Genomic DNA, 21,541 nt, shown 5'->3' with positions numbered 1-21,541 from the left:
GAGCTATACACCTACATAACACTAGAGATCAGACTCCTAGCCATGTAGCCCGTCAGCTATATTTCTACTTTAGACCTCAGATCAGACACATGGCTATGCAGCACATGGCAGTTATATATGCCCACATCAAACCTCAGATCAGACCTACTGCCCTGAAGCCCCTGACAATTATGTGCCCACAGCAGAACAAACATACCTGCAAACCCTTGTGAGATATATCTTTACATCAAATCTCAGTTCAGACTCTGCAGTCCTATTAGTTATATGTTCACATTATACCTGTACCTGTAACCCTTGTCAGTTATATGCCAACAAAATACTTCAAATAAGAGCCATAGCCCTGCAGCCTGCAGTTATTTGACCACATGAGACCTCAGACTAGATACAGTGCCCTGCAGCCCCTGTCATTTATACACATACATCAGACTTAAGATCAGACTTGTAGCCCTGCAGCCCCTGTCGTTTATATAAATACATCAGACGTAATCAGACTTGTAGCCCTGCAGCCCCTGTCATTTATACAAATACATCAGACTAGACACATAGCCCTGCAGCTCCTGTCATTTATATGCATGCATCAGACCTCAGACTAGATACAGTGCACTGCAGCTCCTGTCATGTATATGCATGCATCAGACCTCAGACCAGATCCATAGCCCTGCAGCTCCTGTCATTTATATGCACATATCAGACCTCAGACTAGACATAGAGCCCTGAAGCTCCTGTCATGTAAATGCACATATCAGACCTCAAACTAGACACAGAGCCCTGAAGCTCCTGTCATGTATATGCTCGCATCAGACCTCAGACTAGACACATAGCCCTGCAGCTCCTGTCATGTATATGCATGCATCAGACCTCAGACTAGACACAGAGCCCTGCAGTTCCTGTCATATATATGCACGCATCAGACCTCAGACTAGACACAGAGCCCTGCAGCTCCTATCATATATATATGCACGCATCAGACCTCAGACCAGACCCATATCCCTGCAGCTCCTGTCATTTATATGCATGCATCAGACCTCAAACTAGACACAGTGCCCTGCAGCTCCTGTCATGTATATGCACGCATCAGACCTCAGACTAGACACATAGCCCTGCAGCTCCTGTCATTTTATGCACGTATCAGACCTCAGACTAGACATATAGCCCTGCAGCTCCTGTCATTTATATGCACGCATCAGCCCTCAGGCCAGACCCATAGCCCTGCAGCTCCTGTCATTTATATGCATGCATCAGACCTCAGACTAGACACAGTGCCCTGCAGCTCTTGTCATTTATATACACGTATCAGACCTCAGGCTAGACACAGAGCCCTGCAGCTCCTGTCATATATATGCACGCATCAGACCTCAGACTAGACACAGAGCCCTGAAGCTCCTGTCATGTATATGCACGTATCAGACCTCAGACTAGACACAGGCCTCAAGCTCCTGTCATGTATATGCACGCATCAGACATCAGACTAGACACATAGCCCTGCAGCTCCTGTCATTTATATGCATGCATCAGACCTCAGACTAGACACAGAGCCCTGAAGCTCCTGTCATGTATATGCACGTATCAGACTTCAGACCAGACCCATAGCCCTGCAGCTCCTGACATTTATATGCACATATCAAACCTCAGACTAGACACATAGCCCTGCAGCTCCTGTCATATATATGCACGCATCAGACCTTTAGACTAGACACAGAGCCCTGAAGATCCTGTCATATATATGCACGCATCGGACCTCAGACTATACACAGAGGCCTGCAGCTCCTGTCATGTACAGTATATGCACGTATCAGACCTCCGACTAGACACAGAGCTCTGAATCTTCTGTCATTTATATGCACATATCAGACCTCAGACTAGACACATAGCCCTGCAGCTCCTGTCATATATATGCATGCATCAGACCTCAGACTAGACACAGAGCCCTGCAGCTCCTGTCATATATGCACACATCAGACCTCAGACCAGACCCATAGCTCTGCAGCTCCTGTCATTTATATGCATGCATCAAAACCTGAGACTTGACACATTGCACTGCAGCTCCTGTCATGTATATGCATGCATTAGACCTCAGACTAGACACATAGCCCTGCAGCTCCTGTCATGTATATGCATGCATTAGACCTCAGACTAGATACAGAGCCCTGAAGCTCCTGTCATGTATATGCACGCATTAGACCTCAGACTAGACACATAGCGCTGCAGCTCCTGTCATGTATATGCACGCATTAGACCTCAGACTAGACACAGTGCCCTGTAGCCCCACATCAGACTTCAGACGAGACCAGAGTAGAAACATTTGAACTACAATGTCCCTTTAAGAATTCAATTTTTTTAGCATATATTATAAATATTGAACACCTGGCAACTGCTATCATTAATAATTCTCTATTTCTTTCCTATTTTCCTCTCCGGTTTATTCCAGTCCCCATTCTCCTTCTCATCTTTTCCTAGATGTCAATCCACTTCTCTCACCCTTTTGTCTACATACTGCGCACCCTATAAGAATCCATCTCTGTCAGCGCTGAGCTGTATGTCGCACACCACTCTGGCTAGGAAACTACAAGAAATGTTTCACTTCTGCTCCAAATGTGTTTGTCAGCTGCAGACTGATAGAGTCGCCTTCATGGGCGGGAGACATAAGACCTTACGTTTCAAAATTGAAGGAAAATTTCAAAACTTCTGTTTGCAAACAATCAAATCATGTTTGTGCTAGATTACGAGTTGTGTGCGAGCGATATGGGGTTTATCGTTCATACGTGGGGGTAGATTTAACAAGCCGTGAATGCTGCTATCTACCCCATAGTTTCCGGCTCGTCGGAAACTATTTGACAGCAATCATGATTGACACCCCCGGCTAGCTGACAATTAACCGCAAATGTACAGGGGCTGCATTGTACAAGCAGTTCACCAGAAATGATTGTGCAATGTTAAATGCCGACATCCGACATATAATAAATCTACCCCTTAGGGTACATTTGTATTAGCATAACATGATAAGGTATAATTAGATCAGGTTTTTTTGTAAATATTCCCCTGAGTGCAGGGTGAAGGATCTATAAGAGGTTTTGTATAAATAAATAATTCAGATTCACTCAGTTTATGATCTCATACAGCACTAACTGCCGTATCCTTTTCTTAATGACCCAAACAGCTTTTGGAGACTGTGCTGTCCTTACATAGCGAACATTAACTTTTTATATGAATGATGCACTGGCAACTTCTGAATGTAGACGGGCACTTTATTTACTGGATTACATAACAAGGAGGCTCCTGTAGATTTGCACACGCTCATATGGATATACACATATATAGGGCCGATTTATCATGTCCGCCCGACATCGACATTACACTTATTAACTGTATAACTGTAATATAACTTATAACTGTAATGTGTAACTGACAGTTCTTACTCTTCCTGACTAGCTGATGCTGTATCCTGCTGCACTGATCTGTAGCTAACATTACGCCTATTCAGCAAAATTAGAAGTTGTGCGGTACGGCTATACCGCTAGCATTTTAGCCTTGCTTTATGCAACTCTTCATTCGGCACTCAAAAAATGGTTTTTGAGTGCAGGATTTTCATTGCGCCCGTATTACAGGTTGTGCGGTCTGGCTATTACGCTAGCGTTATAGCTTATACCGCCACAATCCATTCCGCTATCTGAGACCAGTAGTTATGGATTTTGCAAAAAAAAAATGTTTCACAAAACTCATAACAAAATGTTACAGAGTACACTAACACCCATAAACTACACTATTAACCCCTAAACCGCCATCCCCAGCATCGCAAATACTATATTAAACGTATTAACCGCTAATCCGCCACCCACCCACATAGCCAAAACTAAATAAACATATTTGCTCCTAAACCGCTGACCCCCCCAACATCGCCAACACTAAATAAACCTAATAACCCCTAAGATGCCGGGGGCCCCACATCGCTACTACTATAAACAACCTATTAACCCCTAAACCACCGGCCCCCACATTGCTACTACTAAACTAAAACTATTAACCCCTAAACCGCCAGCCCCCCACATCGTAAAACACTAAATTAAACTATTAACCCTTAATCCTAAAACCCCCCTAATTTTAAATTAAAATTACAATATAACTATCTTTAAATAAATAAAAACTTACCTGTGAAATTAAAAAAAACTAAGGTTAAATTATAAATTAACCTAACATTACTATTTAAAAAAATAAAAATAAAATAAAAATAAAAATTAAATTTGCAAAATTAAAAAAACCTAACACTATGAAAAAAAATAAAAAATCTAGCATTACCAAAAAAAAAACAACACTAAAATTATGAAAAATAAAAAAAACACTAAGATTACAAAATCTAATAAACAAAATTATCCAAAATAGTTTAAAAAAATCCTAAAATACCCATTGCACCTAAAGGGGCATTTGTATGGGCATTGCCCTTAAAAGGGCAATCAGCTCTTTTGTGCCCATTAAAATAAAAAAGCCCTAATCTTAAAAAAAAAAAACACCCAAAAAAATAAAAAAAAGACCTAACACTAACTCCAGAAAATCTACTCATGGTTCCTGTAGTTCGGACATCCATCTTCAGGGACGACGACATCCAGCGCGGAGCCTCCTCTTCATGCGATCACTGCTGCACACTGAAGCTTGAATGCAAGGTACCCCTTTTATATTGGGGTACCGTAGCATTCATATTGGCCGAAAAATTCAAATCAGCCAATAGGATGAGAGCTGCTTAAATTCTATTGGTTGTTCAAATCAAATGGGTAGCTTAGGGTTTTTTTAGACTTAGGGTTTTTTTATTTTGGGGGGTTGGTTGGGTGGGGGGTTTACTTTTAGGGGGGACTTTGTTATTTTATTATGTAAAAGAGCTGTTTAAGTTAGGGCAATGCCCTACAAAAGGCCTTTTTAAGGGTTATTGGTAGTTTATTGATAGATTAGGGGGTGTTTTTATTTTGGGGTGGCTTTTTTGTTTTTATAGGGCTATTAGATTATGTTTAATTTTTATTATTTTCGATAATTTGGTTTATTATTTTTTGTAATCTTACTGTTTTTTAATTTTTCGTAATTTTAGTGTTTTTTTAAGTTTGTAACTTAGTTTTTTTTTATTTAATTTAATTTTATTTTCTTAAAATAGATATGTTAACAGGGACGAAACTGCAGGGGGTGCAGAGGTCGCAGGTGTGACTGGGCCCCTGAGGGTGGTTTTTTTTTTTTATTATATATATACTTTTTTTTTTAATAAAAAACGTTAACCTACCACTGCCTGCACTGATATCATGTGAGTGTGACATGACTACAGGGGTTAGTGGTTCTGTTTTGCCCATTGGTGTTTATGTGTGTGTGTATGGTGTGTGTGTGTATTTATGCATGTATATGTGTGTGTGTATGTATGTATGTGACTGTGTGTGTGTGTATGTATGCATGTTTGTTTGTGTTTATGTGTGTGTATGTATGTATGTGACTGTGTGTGTATTTATGCATGTATGTGTGTGTGTGTGTGTATGTTTGTGGAACCAGCAAATTACAGACCTTGTTACTACAGCATTGGTGGGGCAGGGGGTGAACAGTGTCATTATACAGTACCACTATATACAGTTCTGGGGGGTTAAATAGTGTCATATATATATAGTAATAGGGGGTCAGACCATCTCATAGACTGTGGGCACAGGGTACCTCCTTTTGCAGACATGTAATCTGATTCACATTTTTTTTCTGTGTTAAATGTAAAAAAAATAAAAAATAAATGTATTAAATTCACTTTTTTTTGGAGGGGGGAGGGGCGGTGGGGGGCCCCTTCTTAGATTCTTAGATTCTTGCACCTGGGCCCTGTGGTTTCTAGTTACGCCTCTGTATGTTAGGTTTATTTATAGTTTAATCTTAGGTTTTTTTTTATTTCACAGGTAAGTTTTTATTTATTTTAAATGTCATTTAAAGTATATGGGATAGTTAGGTTTAGGGGTTAATAGTTTAATTTAGTGTGTTGCGATGTGGGGGGCTGGCAGTTTAGGGGTTAATAGTTTTATTATAGTAGTAGTGATGTGGGGGCCGGCGGTTAATATGGTTTATTTAGTGTCTGCGATGTCGGGGGCTGCGGTTTAGTGGTTATTAGTTTTATTATATTAGTAGTGATGTGGGGGCCGGCGGTTTAGGGACTAATAGGTTTATTTAGTGTCGGTGATGTCAGGGGGCTACAGATTAGGGGTATTTAGACTAGGGGTTTATGTTAGGGTTTTTACATAACTTTCTTTTCCCCATAGACATCATAAGACCGCTCCTCCTTAACTCATCGCCACCTCTGAGGCAGCGGACAGCAATCATCCCAATCAGATACGATCAGGATGATTGACACCCCCTGCTAGCGGCCAATGTGCAGGGGGCGGTATTGCACAAGCATTTCACGAGAAATGCTTGTGTAATGATAAATGCCGGCAGCGTATGCTGTCGGCATTTATCGATGTGCGGCGGACATGATCCACTGTCACAATGTTAAATTGGCCCTTATATATCTACTTCTAGGAAATGTGTTACCCAAATTTAGCAGCGCCTGAGCAAATCCTAATAACACACAAGTAGTAAATCGTTAGACAGAGATAAAACCCCAACAAAGCCTGTCCTGAAAATGTGCAGTTAGTAGATCATTAGATAAAAAAGCTCTGAGCCAGTCCTGATAATTTACCATTGCTAGAAGATTCCACGTTAGATAAAAACCAGCACTGTCTGCATCTGTACCACAATAAATGAAAAACAGCACTGTTTTAGCCTGTCATGATAATCTGCAGATACGAGGTAGTGATGCATTAGTTAAAAAAACTAGCACTGTCTGAACCTGTCCTGATAATGTTTCAATAGTAGATATTCTATTAGATATAAATAGAAAATCAGCAAATCCGGCTACATTAAATATAAAATCTGTATTGCCTGAGTCTGTTCTAATAATGTGCAGTTGCAGGGTCATTTACACTGTTTAGAAACCCAGCAACAAACTCTTTTGTTTGTGGTCTTAAAGGGCCTGATTCTCTAAAGCTCTCTGGTCTGGTTAGATTCTAAAAGATGCCTTGTTAGATTCATCAGCTATTGGTAGCGAAATGCTAACATGGATAGACTCCATACACAACATGTAGTAGACTTGAGTTTCTAGTTTTGTAAATGGTATGCCATGATGGGGTCTTCTGAAGAGTTCCTAATGAGACATGGGCCCAGCAAAGGCTGCAGTTACAAGAGAGCAACACAACCCATAAGTACCTTATTGCTTGTAAATATGAGGGAGATTATGCAGGGCAATATTAGAGCTAGCAGAAGCATAAGGGCTAAAACTCCTAGATAGCATTCTCTGGAAATTACAAACCACCCCTCACCCTTTGGAATAATCAGACAGACACAGAGCTGGGGAAAAAGACCAACATGGTCGCTTTTATTAAATAACATATCTGTAAATATATAACTAGATGACTTCTCGAAGTCCATCTCAAACGGTGGCTGCTAAGCGAGAACCTGGAACTCCATACTGACAAGAGGTAGGGGGCCCCAAGGTATGTGTTGTTGACTCCCTGCAAGAGCTACAGGTGCCCTAGGGGCCTTCAGGCTAGCAGTCCGCGGGGAGGAGCACCCCTAGGTCACGACCTAGGGACATCACCCCTCCCATTAGCTCAGCCATCAGCCCCATATGAACCCTGAACCCAAAAATGAAGGGGCCCAGACCTCCCGCCGCTAGGAGATAAATCACATTACAATTCAAACCATAAGGACACCAGCCGAACGAGCCATACAGCACACTAACAACTGAGGAAGCAAAACATTACCATAAGGACTTAATGCCAAACTAAATCAACTAATCACATGCCTTGCCTTAACAGATACCGGCAACCCAAAGGAGCCATTAATTTTCTAGCTGCCGACGACAGCACCTGAAATGCAAAACAACAATTAAAACTGTGGGACGAGAGGGAGGCAAAATTTTTCGACAGCCAGCATATGAAGAAGAGGCCTGTAAAGTGGCTGCCTGCCCTTAAAGGGACACTGTACCCAAAATTTTTCTTTCGTGATTCAGATTGAGCATGAAATTTTAAGCAACTTTCTAATTTACTCCTATTATCAAATTTTCTTCATTCTCTTGGTATCTTTATTTGAAATACAAGAATGTAAGTTTAGATGCCGGCCCATTTTTGGTGAACAACCTGGGTTGTCCTTGCTGATTGGTGGATAAATTCATCCACCAATAAAAAAGTGCTGTCCAGAGTACTAAAACAAAAAAAAAAGCTTAGATGCCTTCTTTTTCAAATAATGATAGCAAGAGAACGAAGAAAAATTGATAATAGGAGTAAATTAGAAAGTTGCTTAAAATCGCATGCTCTTTCTGAATTACAAAAGAAAAAAATTGGGTTCAGTGTCCCTTTAAATACGGTTAGTAAAAACCTCCCACTCCATTGTAACAATGTAACATTCACACAGAACACTTTCCTTAGAATGCCTGCAGGGGTCAGGCCCTTAATTTTGTTCCACACTGATAAGCAACATTACACTGCCAAAAATAATGCTTACTGAGGAGCTTTTATTCCAACAAATCATAAATGGCAAATCATTTTTGGTTTCGGTTTTGGTTTTGTTTAGCCACACCCAACTTAATTCTCTTCCCTGGTTTGGTGAAGGTGTGGTCATGCTCTGGGTTATAAAGTCAAACAGCTGGTTCATTGCTAAGTACTGGAGATAGGAAGATGGCAGATTGTGTAAGTATGAGAGGAGTGGATGAGGAGAAGAACAGTAGATGAATAAGTTATAGGTTGCTGAGTGCAGTGAGCCCTGGTTGTTGTTTGGGGACAGTTTGATAATTCATTAGATGTATGGGGACATCTGCTGAGGTTGGGTGATATTAATTTGATTTTATGAAGCACTTTTTTTATTGTGTCTCTAAGCAGGGATGTGCAGATATAAGTTATTAAGCAGGGATGTGCAGATATAAGTTATTAAGCAGGGATGTGCAGATATAAGTTATTAAGCAGTGATGTGCAGATATAAGTTATTAAGCAGGGATGTGCAGATATAAGTTATTAAGCAGTGATGTGCAGATATAAGTTATTAAGCAGTGATGTGCAGATATAAGTTATTAAGCAGTGATGTGCAGATATAAGTTATTAAGCAGTGATGTGCAGATATAAGTTATTAAGCAGGGATGTGCAGATATAAGTTATTAAGCAGTGATGTGCAGATATAAGTTATTAAGCAGGGATGTGAAGATATAAGTTATTAAGCAGGGATGTGCAGATATAAGTTATTAAAGGGACAGTCAACACTTACTTTAACATGTTTTGATATTGAAAATAAAAAAACGGAGGTCCGCCTACACTATACCCCTCCTGCCTTGCCGCCTTGCTTCTAATCAGCGTTGCTAACTACTCTAATACCCGGTAAATATGGATGCCGAACTCCCCCCACCATTACGTAGCTGCCTTCTTCTTCAACTGATAAGCAAATCAGAATCCAGTCCTCGGACAGAAATTGTACGTGCTGCAAATACCTTTTCCTATCCTATTCAGGGTGGTCGGCACTTGTGAGATTGGGGGGGAGGGTTACACAGTAACAGTAATAAATCTGCACTGACTCTAAAAAATACAAAAGCACTTTCAAAGCCATATTTGTGACCTACAAACCCAGCAAAAAAATTAACAGGAAGTTCATGATAAGTTATGTGAAGCTGACAACAAAACTAGGGAATTCCATAACTCTATTGTGCCATTTATTTTTATTCTTTTACATAATTGCAGGTGATGTAAAAGATCTGGCATGTAAAAGGTTAATCGGGTCCCATAACTCTAATTAGTATTTTTTTGCAAGCACTCTCTAGACTCTCACAGTTTAAATGTTCTGATGGAACATTTTGCTTTCTATTAACTTGGATTTTTTTTTTGTGCCACAGCACAACGATGTATGAGAGTTAAGGAATCAGTTCTGGAAACGTCATTAACCCCTGTTGGTAATTAAACCTTCAAATCCACACTGGGAAAGGATTGGGTTAAGGAGAAACTGTACAAATTATTATACATACATAACAATGATCCAGTATTCATTGTTCATTTCTGTCTACCAAATGACTGATAGGGTTTTCCCTTAACATTCACATTTCGCCTTATGCATAAATACACAGTACTACAGGTTTTTTTACGTTTCTTTTCTTTTTTACTAATGAGTAACGGATAAACTATAACAATTCTTAAATTTTAAAGGTGCGTTTTATTGAAAAGAAAAATGACCTATTGAGGTAAAACTACTGAATATGCCTTGGCACTCGTTGACTAATGGCGAATATCTGCTATTTTCACTACAGGGTGTGATCATAAATAACCTTAATCTGAGGAAGGGGCACGGCCTGGCATTGAAAGGACTCATACCCAAATATGCTAACGGGTAAGTCACAAGGGGGTACTACTTACTGTGCCATCTGCTTTAGGTCGGAATGTTCCAATTTAATTTAGACTAAAACTGTAAAGTAATCCAGATCAGATGTTAATTTGTGTCTGAAGTAATTATTTGCTTTCATTTAATTGTGTCTCCATTTCAATCCCAAAAGTAGTTCTTTAACTGCCAAGAAGAAAATGAAACTTAGTTTTAGCTGGATGTGAGCAGACTCTCTGCAAGAGTATCACATGCACCATAGGAACCCAGCTATTGAGGGAGTAGGTAGGTGGGATGTTCCTGCTATTGAGGGAGTGGGTAGGTGGGATGTTCCAGCTATTGAGGGAGTGGGTAGGTGGGATCATCGGATGTTCCTGCTATTGAGGGAGTGGGTAGGTGGGATGTTCCAGCTATTGTAGGAGTGGGTAGGTGGGATCATCGGATGTTCCTGCTATTGAGGGAGTGGGTAGGTGGGATGTTCCTGCTTATGAGGGAGTGGGTAAGTGGGATGTTCCAGCTATTGAGGGAGTGGGTAGGAGGGACGTTCCATGTCTATTGAGGGAGTGGGATGGGTAGGAGGGACGTTCCACGTCTATTGAGGGAGTGGGTAGGTGGGATGTTCCAGCTATTGAGGGAGTGGGTAGGAGGGATGTCCCAGCTATTGAGGGAGTGGGTAGGTGGGATGTCCCAGCTATTGAGGGAGTGGGTAGGTGGGATGTCCCAGCTATTGAGGGAGTGGGTAGGAGGGATGTCCCAGCTATTGAGGGAGTGGGTAGGTGGGATGTTCCAGCTATTGAGGGAGTGGGTAGGTGGGATGTCCCAGCTATTGAGGGAGTGGGTAGGAGGGATGTCCCAGCTATTGAGGGGGTGGGTAGGTGGGATGTCCCAGCTATTGAGGGAGTGGGTAGGTGGGATGTTCCAGCTATTGAGGGAGTGGGTAGGAGGGATGTTCAGCTATTGAGGGAGTGGGTAGGTGGGATGTCCCAGCTATTGAGGGAGTGGGTAGGTGGGATATTCAGCTATTGAGGGAGTGGGTAGGAGGGATGTCCCAGCTATTGAGGGAGTGGGTAGGAGGGATGTTCCAGCTATTGAGGGAGTGGGTAGGAGGGATGTTCAGCTATTGAGGGAGTGGGTAGGAGGGATGTCCCAGCTATTGAGGGGGTGGGTAGGTGGGATGTTCCAGCTATTGAGGGAGTGGGTAGGAGGGATGTTCAGCTATTGAGGGAGTGGGTAGGAGGGATGTCCCAGCTATTGAGGGGGTGGGTAGGTGGGATGTTCCAGCTATTGAGGGAGTGGGTAGGTGGGATGTTCCAGCTATTGAGGGAGTGGGTAGGTGGGATGTTCCAGCTATTGAGGGAGTGGGTAGGTGGGATGTCCCAGCTATTGAGGGAGTGGGTAGGTGGGATGTTCCAGCTATTGAGGGAGTGGGTAGGTGGGATGTTCCAGCTATTGAGGGAGTGGGTAGGTGGGATGTTCCAGCTATTGAGGGAGTGGGTAGGTGGGATGTTCCAGCTATTGAGGGAGTGGGTAGGTGGGATGTTCCAGCTATTGAGGGAGTGGGTAGGTGGGATGTTCCAGCTATTGAGGGAGTGGGTAGGTGGGATGTTCCTGCTATTGAGGGAGTGGGTAGGAGGGATGTCCCAGCTATTGAGGGAGTGGGTAGGTGGGATGTTCCAGCTATTGAGGGAGTGGGTAGGTGGGATGTTCCAGCTATTGAGGGAGTGGGTAGGTGGGATGTTCCAGCTATTGAGGGAGTGGGTAGGTGGGATGTTCCAGCTCCTGGTAACAGCTAATGATGTAAATGCTGCTTTATGTTCTTGTAATGTCAGCTGGCTACTGGCTTCTTAACTAGAATTGTTTTTATTTAACTCTCTGGTGCTCTGTGAAATGACTGAAATCTAGCTAATCTAGCCTGTCCTGATAATATGCAGTCAGTGGAGCAGCTTACATTAGACTCTAGCACTGGATGAGCCTGTCCTGATAATGTCTCTTACAGGAATCACTCTACATGTGACACTAGAACGGTCTCAGCCTGTCCTGATAATGTGCCTTACAGGAATCACTCTATATGTGACACTAGAAATGTCTGAGCCAGTCCTGATAATGTGCCTTACAGGAATCACTCTACATGTGACACTAGAACTGTCTGAGCCTGTCCTGATAATTTACCTTACAGGAATCACTCTATATGTGACACTAGAACTGTCTCAGCCTGTCCTGATAATGTGCCTTACAGGAATCACTCTATATGTGACACTAGAAATGTCTGAGCCAGTCCTGATAATGTGCCTTACAGGAATCACTCTGTATGTGACACTAGAACTGTCTGAGCCTGTCCTGATAATTTACCTTACAGGAATCACTCTATATGTGACACTAGAACTGTCTCAGCCTGTCCTGATAATGTGCCTTACAGGAATCACTCTACATGTGACACTAGAACAGTCTCAGCCTGTCCTGATGATTTGTCTTACAGGAATCACTCTACATGTGACACTAGAACGGTCTCAGCCTGTCCTGATAATGTGCCTTACAGGAATCACTCTATATGTGACACTAGAAATGTCTGAGCCTGTCCTGATAATGTGCCTTACAGGAATCACTCTATATGTAACACTAGAACTGTCTGAGCCTGTCCTGATAATGTGCCTTACAGGAATCACTTTATATGTGACACTAGAACTGTCTCAGCCTGTCCTGATAATGTGCCTTACAGGAATCACTCTATATGTGACACTAGAACTGTCTCAGCCTGTCCTGATAATGTGCCTTACAGGAATCACTCTATATGTGACACTAGAACTGTCTGAGCCTGTCCTGATAATGTGCCTTACAGGAATCACTCTATATGTGACACTAGAACTGTATCGGCCTGTCCTGATGATTTGTCTTACAGGAATCACTCTACATGTGACACTAGAACGGTCTCAGCCTGTCCTGATAATGTGCCTTACAGGAATCACTCTATATGTGACACTAGAACTGTCTCAGCCTTTCCTGATAATGTGCCTTACAGGAATCACTCTATATGTGACACTAGAACTGTCTGAGCCTGTCCTGATAATGTGCCTTACAGGAATCACTCTATATGTGACACTAGAACTGTCTCGGCCTGTCCTGATAATGTGCCTTACAGGAATCACTCTATATGTGACACTAGAACAGTCTCAGTCTGTCCTGATGATTTGTCTTACAGGAATCACTCTGCATGTGACACTAGAACGGTCTCAGCCTGTCCTGATAATGTGCCTTACAGGAATCACTCTATATGTGACACTAGAAATGTCTGAGCCTGTCATGATAATGTGCCTTACAGGAATCACTCTATATGTGACACTAGAACTGTCTCAGCCTGTCCTGATAATGTGCCTTACAGGAATCACTCTATATGTGACACTAGAACTGTCTGAGCCTGTCCCGATAATGTGCCTTACAGGAATCACTCTATATGTGATACTAGAACTGTCTCTGCCTGTCCTGATAATGTGCCTTACAGGAATCACTCTACATGTGACACTAGAACTGTCTCAGCCTGTCCTGATAATGTGCCTTACAGGAATCACTCTACATGTGACACTAGAACTGTCTCAGCCTGTCCTGATAATATGCAGCCAGTGGAGCATCCTATATTAGACTCTAGCACTGGATGAGCCTGTCCTGATGATGTGCTGTCAGGGGGATCACGCTGCATGTGACACTAGAACTGTCTCAGCCTGTCCTGATAATGTGCCTTACAGGAATCACTCTACATGTGACACTAGAACTGTCTCAGCCTATCCTGATAATGTGCCTTACAGGAAACACTCTATTTGTTACACTAGAACTGTCTCAGCCTGTCCTGATAATGTGCCTTACAAGAATCACTCTATATGTGACACTAGAACTGTCTAAGCCTGTCCTGATAATGTGCCTTACAAGAATCACTCTATATGTGACACTAGAACTGTCTGAGCCTGTCCTTATAATGCGCCTTACAGGAATCACTCTACATGTGACACTAGAACTGTCTCAGCCTGTCCTGATAATGTGCCTTACACGAATCACTCTATATGTGACACTAGAACAGTCTCAGCCTGTCCTGATGATTTGTCTTACAGGAATCACTCTATATGTGACACTGGAACTGTCTGAGCCAGTCCTGATAATGTGCCTTACAGGAATCACTCTATATGTGACACTACAACTGTCTGAGCCTGTCCTGATAATGTGCCTTACAGGAAACACTCTATATGTGACACTAGAACTGTCTCAGCCTGTCCTGATAATGTGCCTTACAGGAATCACTCTACATGTGACACTAGAACTGTCTCAGCCTGTCCTAATAATGTGCCTTACAGGAATCACTCTATATGTGACATTAGAACTGTCTCAGCCTGTCCTGATAATGTGCCTTACAGGATTCACTCTATATGTGACACTAGAACAGTCTCAGCCTGTCCTGATGATTTGTCTTACAGGAATCACTCTACATGTGACATTAGAACAGTCTCAGCCTGTGCTGATAATGTGCCTTACAGGAATCACTCTATATGTGACACTAGAAATGTCTGAGCCAGTCCTGATAATGTGCCTTACAGGAATCACTCTATATGTGACATTAGAACTGTCTCAGCCTGTCCTGATAATGTGCCTTACAGGAATCACTCTATATGTGACACTAGAACAGTCTCAGCCTGTCCTGATGATTTGTCTTACAGGAATCACTCTACATGTGACATTAGAACAGTCTCAGCCTGTGCTGATAATGTGCCTTACAGGAATCACTCTATATGTGACACTAGAAATGTCTGAGCCAGTCCTGATAATGTGCCTTACAGGAATCACTCTATATGTGACACTAGAACTGTCTCAGCCTGTCCTGATAATGTGCCTTACAGGAATCACTCTATATGTGACACTAGAACAGTCTCAGCCTGTCCTGATGATTTGATTGTCTTACAGGAATCACTCTCCATTTGACACTAGAACTGTCTCAGCCTGTCCTGATAATGTGCCTTACAGGAATCACTCTATATGTGACACTAGAAATGTCTGAGCCTGTCCTGATAATGTGCCTTACAGGAATCACTCTATATGTGACACTAGAACTGTCTGAGCCTGTCCTGATAATGTGCCTTACAGGAATCACTCTATATGTGACACTAGAACGGTCTCAGCCTGTCCTGATAATGTGCCTTACAGGAATCACTCTATATGTGACACTAGAACTGTCTCAGCCTGTCCTGATAATGTGCCTTACAGGAATCACTCTATATGTGACACTAGAACTGTCTGAGCCTGTCCTGATAATGTGCCTTACAGGAATCACTCTATATGTGACACTAGAACTGTCTCAGCCTGTCCTGATAATGTGCCTTACAGGAATCACTCTATATGTGACACTAGAACAGTCTCAGCCTGTCCTGATGATTTGTCTTACAGGAATCACTCTACATGTGACACTAGAACGGTCTCAGCCTGTCCTGATAATGTGCCTTACAGGAATCACTCTATATGTGACACTAGAAATGTCTGAGCCTGTCCTGATAATGTGCCTTACAGGAATCACTCTATATGTGACACTAGAACTGTCTGAGCCTGTCCTGATAATGTGCCTTACAGGAATCACTCTATATGTGACACTAGAACTGTCTCAGCCTGTCCTGATAATGTGCCTTACAGGAATCACTCTATATGTGACACTAGAACTGTTTCAGCCTGTTCTGATGATTTGTCTTACAGGAATCACTCTACATGTGACACTAGAACGGCCTCAGCCTGTCCTGATAATGTGCCTTACAGGAATCACTCTATATGTGACACTAGAAATGTCTGAGCCTGTCCTGATAATGTGCCTTACAGGAATCACTCTATATGTGACACTAGAACTGTCTGAGCCTGTCCTGATAATGTGCCTTACAGGAATCACTCTATATGTGACACTAGAACTGTCTCAGCCTGTCCTGATAATCTGCCTTACAGGAATCACTCTATATGTGACATTAGAACTGTCTCAGCCTCTCCTGATAATGTGCCTTACAGGAATCACTCTATATGTGAAACTAGAACTGTCTCAGCCTGTCCTGATAATGTGCCTTACAGGAATCACTCTATATGTGACACTAGAACTGTCTCAGCCTGTCCTGATAATGTGCCTTACAGGAATCACTCTACATGTGACACTAGAACTGTCTCAGCCTGTCCTGATAATGTGTTGTCAGGGGGATCACGCTGCATGTGACACTAGAACTGTCTCAGCCTGTCCTGATAATGTGGCTTACAGGAATCACTCTATATGTGACACTAGAACTGTCTCAGCCTGTCCTGATAATGTGTCTTACAGGAATCACTCTATATGTGACACTAGAACTGTCTCAGCCTGTCCTGTTAATGTGTCTTACAGGAATCACTCTACATGTGACACTAGAACTGTTTAAGTTTCTGCATTAAATGCTGCCCGAGGGGTTGACTCGTTATATTAAGGACATATCTAGCCTGTTTAAGGACCCTAAGAAGATATCTACTACAGTCTTAAAGATTCCTTAATGATTCACTCGTCGGCTTAATGATCCCAGATGGCAGCATTTTATTATTACACTATTGCTTGCATATAAGGGGTTAAATGCATAGTTAAAATCAGCTCCAGAGCAACAATGCACTATTGGGAGCTAGCTAAGCACGTCTTGTGAGCCAAGGAAAAGAGGCATATATTAGTAGCCACCAATCAGCATCTAGCTCCAATCAGTGCATTGCTGCTCCTGAGCCTATGTATGTATGCTTTTCAACAAAGTTTGCCAAGAGAATGAAGTAAACTTGAAAAAATAAATTCATTTAAAAGTCTCATAAAATGGGTTTGTCCCAGTCTTCAGTGAAAAGAGACATAAACAGGAGAAGAACTTGACTCTCAATTTAAAGATCTAGAAAAATAATCCCATTAGCGAGACCTTTGTAATCTGCATTTATATCTTCCCCTCTTCCAGCCCAACCGATTAGACAAATGTGTGAATAGTAATCAGTGATACAACATAAGGATAAGTCAGTGATACATGAGTCTCTCTGTAGTACAACATAAGGATAAGCCAATCATACAGGAGTCTCTGTAGTAGAACATAAGGATAAGTCAGTGATACATGAGTCTCTCTGTAGTAGAGCATAAGGATAAGTCAGTGATACATGAGTCTCTCTGTAGTAGAGCATAAGGATAAGTCAGTGATACATGAGTCTCTCTGTAGTAGAACATAAGGATAAGTCAGTGATACATGAGTCTCTCTGTAGTACAACATAAGGATAAGTCAGTGATACATGAGTCTCTCTGTAGTACAACATAAGAATAAGTCAGTGATACATGAGTCTCTCTGTAGTAAAGCATAAGGATAAGTCAGTGATACATGAGTCTCTCTGTAGTAGAACATTAGGATAAGTCAGTGATACATGAGTCTCTGTAGAAGAACATAAGGATAAGTCAGTGATACATGAGTCTCTCTGTAGTAGAACATATAATAAGTCAGTGATACATGAGTCTCTCTGTAGTACAACATAAGAATAAGTCAGTGATACATGAGTCTCTCTGTAGTAGAGCATAAGGATAAGTCAGTGATACATGAGTCTCTCTGTAGTAGAACATTAGGATAAGTCAGTGATACATGAGTCTCTGTAGAAGAACATAAGGATAAGTCAGTGATACATGAGTCTCTCTGTAGTACAACATAAGGATAAGTCAGTGATACATAAGTCTCACTGTAGTAGAACATAAGGATAAGTTAGTGATACATGAGTCTCTCTGTAGTAGAGCATAAGGATAAGTCAGTGATACATGAGTCTCTCTGTAGTAGAGCATAAGGATAAGTCAGTGATACATGAGTCTCTCTGTAGTAGAACATAAGGATAAGTCAGTGATACATGAGTCTCTCTGTAGTACAACATAAGGATAAGTCAGTGATACATGAGTCTCTCTGTAGTACAACATAAGAATAAGTCAGTGATACATGAGTCTCTCTGTAGTAGAGCATAAGGATAAGTCAGTGATACATGAGTCTCTCTGTAGTAGAACATTAGGATAAGTCAGTGATACATGAGTCTCTCTGTAGTAGAACATAAGGATAAGTCAGTGATACATGAGTCTCTCTGTAGTAGAACATATGGATAAGTCAGTGATACAGGTGTCTCTCTGTAGTAGAGCATAAGGATAAGTCAGTGATACAGGAGTCTGTCTGTAGTAGAGCATAAGGATAAATCAGTGATACATGAGTCTCTCTGTAGTAGAGCATAAGGATAAGTCAGTGATACATGAGTCTCTCTGTAGTAGAACATAAGGATAAGTCAGTGATACATGAGTCTCTCTGTAGTAGAACATATGGATAAGTCAGTGATACATGAGTCTCTCTGTAGTACAACATAAGGATAAGTCAGTGATACATGAGTCTCTCTGTAGTACAACATAAGGATAAGTCAGTGATACATGAGTCTCTCTGTAGTAGAGCATAAGGATAAGTCAGTGATACATGAGTCTGTCTGTAGTAGAGCATAAGGATAAATCAGTGATACATGAGTCTCTCTGTAGTAGAGCATAAGGATAAGTCAGTGATACATGAGTCTCTCTGTAGTCCAACATAAGGATAAATCAGTGATACATGAGTCTCTCTGTAGTACAACGTAAGGATAAGTCAGTGATACATGAGTCTCTCTGTAGTACAACATAAGGATAAGTCAGTGATACATGAGTCTCTCTGTAGTACAACATAAGGATAAGTCAGTGATACATGAGTCTCTCTGTAGTACAACATAAGGATACGTCAGTGATACATGAGTCTCTCTGTAGTAGAGCATAAGGATAAGTCAGTGATACATGAGTCTCTCTGTAGTAGAGCATAAGGATAAGTCAGTGATACATGAGACTCTCTGTAGTAGAACATAAGGATAAGTCAGTGATACATGAGTCTCTCTGTAGTAGAACATAAGGATAAGTCAGTGATACATGAGTCTCTGTAGTAGAGCATAAGGATAAGTCAGTGATAGATGAGTCTCTCTGTAGTAGAACATAAGGATAAGTCAGTGATACATGAGTCTCTCTGTAGTAGAACATAAGGATAAGTCAGTGATACATGAGTCTCTCTGTAGTACAACATAAGGATAAGTCTGTGATACATGAGTCTCTCTGTAGTACAACATAAGGATAAGTCAGTGATACATGAGTCTCTCTGTAGTAGAGCATAAGGATAAGTCAGTGATACATGAGTCTCTCTGTAGTAGAACCTAAGGATAAGTCAGTGATGCATGAGTCTCTCTGTAGTAGAACATAAGGATAAGTCAATGATACAGGAGTCTCTGTAGTAGAACATAAGGATAAGTCAGTGATACATGAGTCTCTCTGTAGTAGAGCATAAGGATAAGTCAGTGATACATGAGTCTCTCTGTAGTAGAGCATAAGGATAAGTCGGTGATACATGAATCTCTCTGTAGTAGAACATAAGTATAAGTCGGTGATACATGAGTCTCTCTGTAGTAGAACATAAGGATAAGTCAGTGATACATGAGTCTCTCTGTAGTAGAGCATAAGGATAAGTCAGTGATACATGAGTCTCTCTGTAGTAGAGCATAAGGATAAGTCGGTGATACATGAATCTCTCTGTAGTAGAACATAAGTATAAGTCGGTGATACATGAGTCTCTCTGTAGTAGAACATAAGGATAAGTCAGTGATACATGAGTCTCTCTGTAGTACAACATAAGGAAAAGTCAGTGATACATGAGTCTCTCTGTAGTACAACATAAGAATAAGTCAGTTATACATGAGTCTCTCTGTAGTAGAGCATAATGATAAGTCAGTGATACATGAGTCTCTCTGTAGTAGAACATTAGGATAAGTCAGTGATACATGAGTCTCTCTGTAGTAGAACATAAGGATAAGTCAGTGATACAGGAGTCTCTCTGTAGTAGAGCATAAGGATAAGTCAGTGATACATGAGTCTCTCTGTAGTAGAGCATAAGGATAAGTCAGTGATACATGAGTCTCTCTGTAGTAGAGCATAAGGATAAGTCAGTGATACATGAGTCTCTCTGTAGTAGAGCATAAGGATAAGTCAGTGATACATGAGTCTCTCTGTAGTAGAACATAAGGATACGTCAGTGATACATAAGTCTCTCTGTAGTAGAACATAAGGATAAGTCAGTGATACATGAGTCTCTCTGTAGTAGAGCATAAGGATAAGTCAGTGATACATGAGTCTCTCCGTAGTAGAATATAAGGATGTCAGTGATACATGAACCTCTCTGTAGTAGAACATAAGGATAAGTCAGTGATACATGAGTCTCTCTGTAGTAGAACTTAAAAATAAGTCAGTGATACATGAGTCTCTCTGTAGTAGAGCATAAGGATAAGTCAGTGATACATGAAGCTCTCTGCAGTATAACATAAGTATAAGTCAGTGATACATGAAGCTCTCTGTAGTAGAACATAAGTATAATTCAGTGATACATGAAGCTCTCTGTAGTAGAACATAAGGATAAGTCAGTGATAAATGAAGCTCTCTGTAGTAGTACATAAGGATAAGCCAGTGATACATGAGTCTCTCTGTAGTAGAGCATAAGGATAAGTCAGTGATACATAAAGCTCTCTGTAGTAGAACATAAGGATAAGTCAGTGATACATGAGTCTCTCTGTAGTAGAGCATAAGGATAAGTCAGTGATACTTGATTCTCTCTGTAGTAGAACATAAGGATAAGTCAGTGATACATGAGTCTCTGTAGAAGAACATAAGGATAAGTCAGTGATACATGAAGATCTCTGTAGTAGAACATTATAATAAGTCAGTGATACATGAAGCTCTCTGTAGTACAACTTAAGGATAAGTCAGTGATACATAAGTCTCACTGTAGTAGAACATAAGGATAAGTCAGTGATACATGAGTCTCTGTAGTAGAACATAAGGATAAGTCATTGATACATGAGTCTCTCTGTAGTAGAGCATAGGATAAGTCAGTGATACACAGAAGCTCTATGTAGTAGAACATGAAGATAAGTCAATGATACATAAAGCTCTCTGTAGTAGAACATAAGGATAAGTCAGTGATACATGAAGCTCTCTGTAGTAGAACATATAATAAGTCAGTGATACATGAAGCTCTCTGTAGTAGAACATAAGGATAAGTCAGTTATACATGAAGATCTCTGTAGTAGA

The 21,541-nt window shown here is 41.2% G+C and overlaps 1 protein-coding gene across 2 annotated transcripts in view; it reads left to right on the top strand.

Annotated features, from left to right (window-relative positions):
• Positions 1–21,541, top strand: part of LOC128666601 (galectin-1-like) — a 163,231-nt gene that overhangs the window by 56,861 nt on the left and 84,829 nt on the right. Inside the window, exons 1-2 of one of the 2 annotated variants that reach the window (XM_053721298.1) lie at positions 8,380–8,723; positions 10,319–10,398. In XM_053721298.1, coding sequence (XP_053577273.1) covers positions 8,712–8,723; positions 10,319–10,398 — 92 coding nt within the window. In that variant the 5' untranslated portion in view covers positions 8,380–8,711. Of the gene's footprint in view, positions 1–8,379; positions 8,724–10,318; positions 10,399–21,541 lie in introns of those variants that run through there. The other variant, XM_053721297.1, reaches the window with a different exon arrangement.

Source organism: Bombina bombina, chromosome 7, assembly GCF_027579735.1.
Source record: "Bombina bombina isolate aBomBom1 chromosome 7, aBomBom1.pri, whole genome shotgun sequence".
Taxonomy (NCBI): domain Eukaryota; kingdom Metazoa; phylum Chordata; class Amphibia; order Anura; family Bombinatoridae; genus Bombina; species Bombina bombina.
Note: the sequence above shows the minus strand (reverse complement) of the source record. Positions and strands in the feature narration are given on the sequence as shown.